Consider the following 4071-nt stretch of genomic DNA (forward strand, 5'->3'; position numbering starts at 1 on the left):
ACAGAAAATATTGCACGCCACTCCTTTATCATACTGACCTGGAAAAATGATTTACTACAGTTATGCTCAAATGAGTAATGGGCCTAAGTGGTGAGCCAAGCAACCGGAACATGATTCAGAAATCAGGCACAGTGAAAGACACACACTTGGATGTGATCAAGAGGCATTCGCTGCCATCAAACAATAAGGCGGGGGAGGGATTCTAAAACACACAGCAGGATGAACTCCTACACCTTAGAAGTCAAGGAGCTTCTCCCATGACGGTGTAAGGAATGGCTCATTTTCTGATGACCACATGTGGGAATATTTCAACCGCCACTAGAAACCCCAGAAGGGTTTTTTTTTAGTTTATTTATATATACATATAAATTTTTCTTTTGTAAAAGTAAATGCAACACATAAACATTCAGGATTGATCCCAATCTTTTGGAGTCAGGGAGGAAGTGTTTGATTGAATCACCATGCAGGTTACATTCATCTTCCACTGGAATGACTAAAGCCCCCAGTCACCTGAACAGAACAGTGCCCAGCTAGCCTCTGGGAACACAAATAGGCTCTCTTGCTTCTCCTCATTGGTCACACCTTGGCATGGTTCCTCCCTATCCCCTACTCAAGCAGGTCCTTAGTAATAAACCACTAGCAATGCCCTGCCCCAGTTACAACGCTCTTGGATAAGTCTTCCCTTAGCTTGGACTGAGGACCATGTCCCAGAGGTGCCATTCTGACTAGACTGTATGAAGGGAGTGGGTGCAAGAGATAAAATGGCTAAAATGAAATTGGGAGCCGCTGCTCCCCATCTGCGGCTACAGCTTAAGATGCCTACAGATGTCGTCAGTGTGACGTGTGCAGGGGAGAGGTGCAGAGGAATGGATGGGCTTGGGAGGAAGGGTAATCCTTGGGAAAGTTATCTGCTGCTCGACCTCACTTCTTGGCCTTGCCCTGGGCAGCCACAGCCTCCATGGCTTTACGCACGGTCTCTTCATCACCCAGGAACTGCATTGGCTTGATGGGCTTCAAGTTCTTGTCCAATTCATAGACAATGGGAATGCCAGTCGGCAGGTTCAGCTCCATGATAGCCTCCTCGGAGAGACCTGAAAATACACCCCGCTATGATCAGTCAGGCAAGATATGAATCCACAGACCTCTCCAGCGTTGCTATTCATCCTCCAGGTGGGGAAACACGTCCTCCAAAGACTTTCATAGGAATTAAAACAAGACACCCTCCCTTTCTGGTATTTGTCTTAACGGTAATGATCTGTGTTATAGTAGATCGCTCACCCAAGGAATGCCCCCGTAACTTATTTCTCAGTCACTGAAAAGCAAGAAAAAAGGATGAAAGGTATCTCTCCCAAAGTGAGATCTGGAAGCCCATAGTAAAGCCGGACTATACATATCTCAATGTCCTATGTAGTCCCTCCAGGCTGCCAGAACTCAGCACATCTGGGCCTCTAGGCCCTTGGGTGAAACAATTTAAGAGCAAATTGAGATTCATCTGTGGAGTTGTACCAGGTTGTGATTAAGAAGGATTTTTATCAGCAGTTTCGACTGGTAATCCTAGTCTAGAGGTGGGCATCTCAAACTTCCATGTGTATCTGAATTACCTGGGTGATAGATGCATCTTCTCAATCAGGTCTGAAGTGGGACCTGAGGTTCTGCATGTATAACAAGCACCCAGTGGGGTCTGGCCACCTCTGCTTCTGCAGAGGATGCTTTGAGAAACAAGGATAGAGAGTGTGTTTCTACTAGGAGACAATCTGGACTGTTTCTAAGGCTATCAACATGTCCAGCCCTTTCCTGAAGGTCTCCTTCGTACTAAATAAGTCCAGATTAGCGACAGTTCTGCTTTAACCCTCTTTGAGGGCCCCTCTGAAAAACGTACATACCCTCCAGGTGCTTGACAATGCCCCGAAGGCTGTTGCCATGGGCTGCAATCAGTACTCGTTTCCCCTCCTTGATCTGGGGAACTATTTCTTCATTCCAAAAGGGGAGAGCTCTGGCAATAGTGTCCTTCAGACTCTCACAGGAGGGCAGCTGATCTTCAGTGAGGTCTGCATACCTACGATCCTAAACAACAAAAAATCCAAGCTTATCAGTTATTACCAGTTGCATCTGTTCTGCCTATTTCTCATCCCCTAAGCGATCAAAGTGATGGGTGAAAGTCTCTCACCAGGGCACTGAGAGCTTGGGAAAGGGGATAATTATTATCCTGCCCCTCCCTCCCCCAGTACCCTCTATAGGGAAGACTGACAGTTCGAAAGAAACATAACTTAGGAAAGGAGAAAAAAAAAAGGTAGGCTACAAGGCTCTAACCAATTCACTTTATCTTGCAATTGGCTTAGGAAGGCCCTATCAGCTATGGATGGGTTTTTTTAAAACATGGCAGTAGATGTAAAAAAGATATATTCTTTTTAGATAAACAACATAAACTCTTAACTAAATCTTTGAACAAGTGGAGGTCATTCCTTGGAGAAAGGGGATTACAATTAACTATTTTAGGGAATTCCCTGGTGGTCCAGTGGTTGGGACTCTGCGCTTTCACTCACGAGGGCACAGGTTTGATCCCTGGCTGGGGAACTAAGATCCCACAAGCCCCACAGCCAAAAAAAAAACAAAAACAAAAACAAAAAAACAAGTAACTATTGTATCATAAATTAGAAACTCAGTGGGTCTAGGCAGACCCTAATAAAAGCTAAAAGAGTGAAGCCCAGATTCTAATACCCTGGTCCTGGGTGGAGCAAGCCAAACCTCCGTTTGTCCATACCTTACTGATGTTGCTATAGAAGGGATGGTCGGGCTCCATCGGAGGTGGTGGGACATCATAGGAGCGCCTCCAGATCTTTACCTGGGCCTCACCGTGCTTGGCAGCAGTTTCTGCCTTATTGAGGCCAGTCAGACCCCCATAGTGTCGCTCATTAAGGCGCCAAGTCCTCACCACTGGCAGCCACATTTGGTCAATGGCATCCAGCACTGTCCAGAGGGTCCGAATTGCTCTCTTCTGCACTGAGGTGAAGCAGATGTCAAACTCATAGCCAGCATCTGGAAATTATAAGTTCAAAGTGATAAGCTAATCAGGTCCACTCTAGAGCAAGAATTTTCTTTCTTTTTGGCCACGCCATGTAGCTTGTGGGATCTTAGTTCCCCAACCAGGGATTGAACCCGGACCTTCGGCAGTAAGAGTTGTAACCAGTGGACTGCCAGGGAATTCCCTAGAGCCAGAATTCCTTGCCCTGGGCAGCCACAGCCTCCATGGCTTTACGCACGGTCTCTTCATCACCCAGGAACTGCATTGGCTTGATGGGCTTCAAGTTCTTGTCCAATTCATAGACAATGGGAATGCCAGTCGGCAGGTTCAGCTCCATGATAGCCTCCTCGGAGAGACCCTCCAGGTGCTTGACAATGCCCCGAAGGCTGTTGCCATGGGCTGCGATCAGTACTCGTTTCCCCTCCTTGATCTGGGGAACTATTTCTTCATTCCAAAAGGGCAGAGCTCTGGCAATAGTGTCCTTCAGACTCTCACAGGAGGGCAGCTGATCTTCAGTGAGGTCTGCATACCTACGATCCTAAACAACAAAAAATCCAAGCTTATCAGTTATTACCAGTTGCATCTGTTCTGCCTATTTCTCATCCCCTAAGCGATCAAAGTGATGGGTGAAAGTCTCTCACCAGGGCACTGAGAGCTTGGGAAAGGGGATAATTATTATCCTGCCCCTCCCTCCCCCAGTACCCTCTATAGGGAAGACTGACAGTTCGAAAGAAACATAACTTAGGAAAGGAGAAAAAAAAAAGGTAGGCTACAAGGCTCTAACCAATTCACTTTATCTTGCAATTGGCTTAGGAAGGCCCTATCAGCTATGGATGGGTTTTTTTAAAACATGGCAGTAGATGTAAAAAAGATATATTCTTTTTAGATAAACAACATAAACTCTTAACTAAATCTTTGAACAAGTGGAGGTCATTCCTTGGAGAAAGGGGATTACAATTAACTATTTTAGGGAATTCCCTGGTGGTCCAGTGGTTGGGACTCTGCGCTTTCACTCACGAGGGCACAGGTTTGATCCCTGGCTGGGGAAC

The 4071-nt window shown here is 46.3% G+C and overlaps 2 protein-coding genes across 2 annotated transcripts; both read right to left on the reverse strand.

Moving 5' to 3' along the window:
- Nucleotides 1–355: 355 nt before the first annotated feature.
- Nucleotides 356–3051, reverse strand: LOC114484516 (phosphoglycerate mutase 1-like). Its single transcript, XM_028481314.2, has 3 exons — nt 2762–3051; nt 1884–2064; nt 356–1091 (listed from the first exon to the last, which is right to left on the reverse strand). The coding sequence occupies exons 1-3, from the start codon at nt 2945–2947 to the stop codon at nt 922–924; spliced, it is 537 nt and encodes a 178-aa protein (XP_028337115.1). The 5' UTR covers nt 2948–3051; the 3' UTR covers nt 356–921.
- A 155-nt stretch (nt 3052–3206) lies between these two features.
- On the reverse strand, nt 3207–3760 carry LOC114484604 (phosphoglycerate mutase 1-like). Its single transcript, XM_028481938.1, has 3 exons — nt 3745–3760; nt 3664–3677; nt 3207–3560 (listed from the first exon to the last, which is right to left on the reverse strand). Exons 1-3 carry the CDS (start codon nt 3758–3760, stop codon nt 3207–3209), a joined length of 384 nt encoding a protein of 127 aa, XP_028337739.1.
- Between the last annotated feature and the right edge of the window lie 311 nt (nt 3761–4071).

This window comes from Physeter macrocephalus, chromosome 20, assembly GCF_002837175.3.
Source record: "Physeter macrocephalus isolate SW-GA chromosome 20, ASM283717v5, whole genome shotgun sequence".
In the NCBI taxonomy this organism is placed as follows: Eukaryota; Metazoa; Chordata; class Mammalia; order Artiodactyla; family Physeteridae; genus Physeter; species Physeter macrocephalus.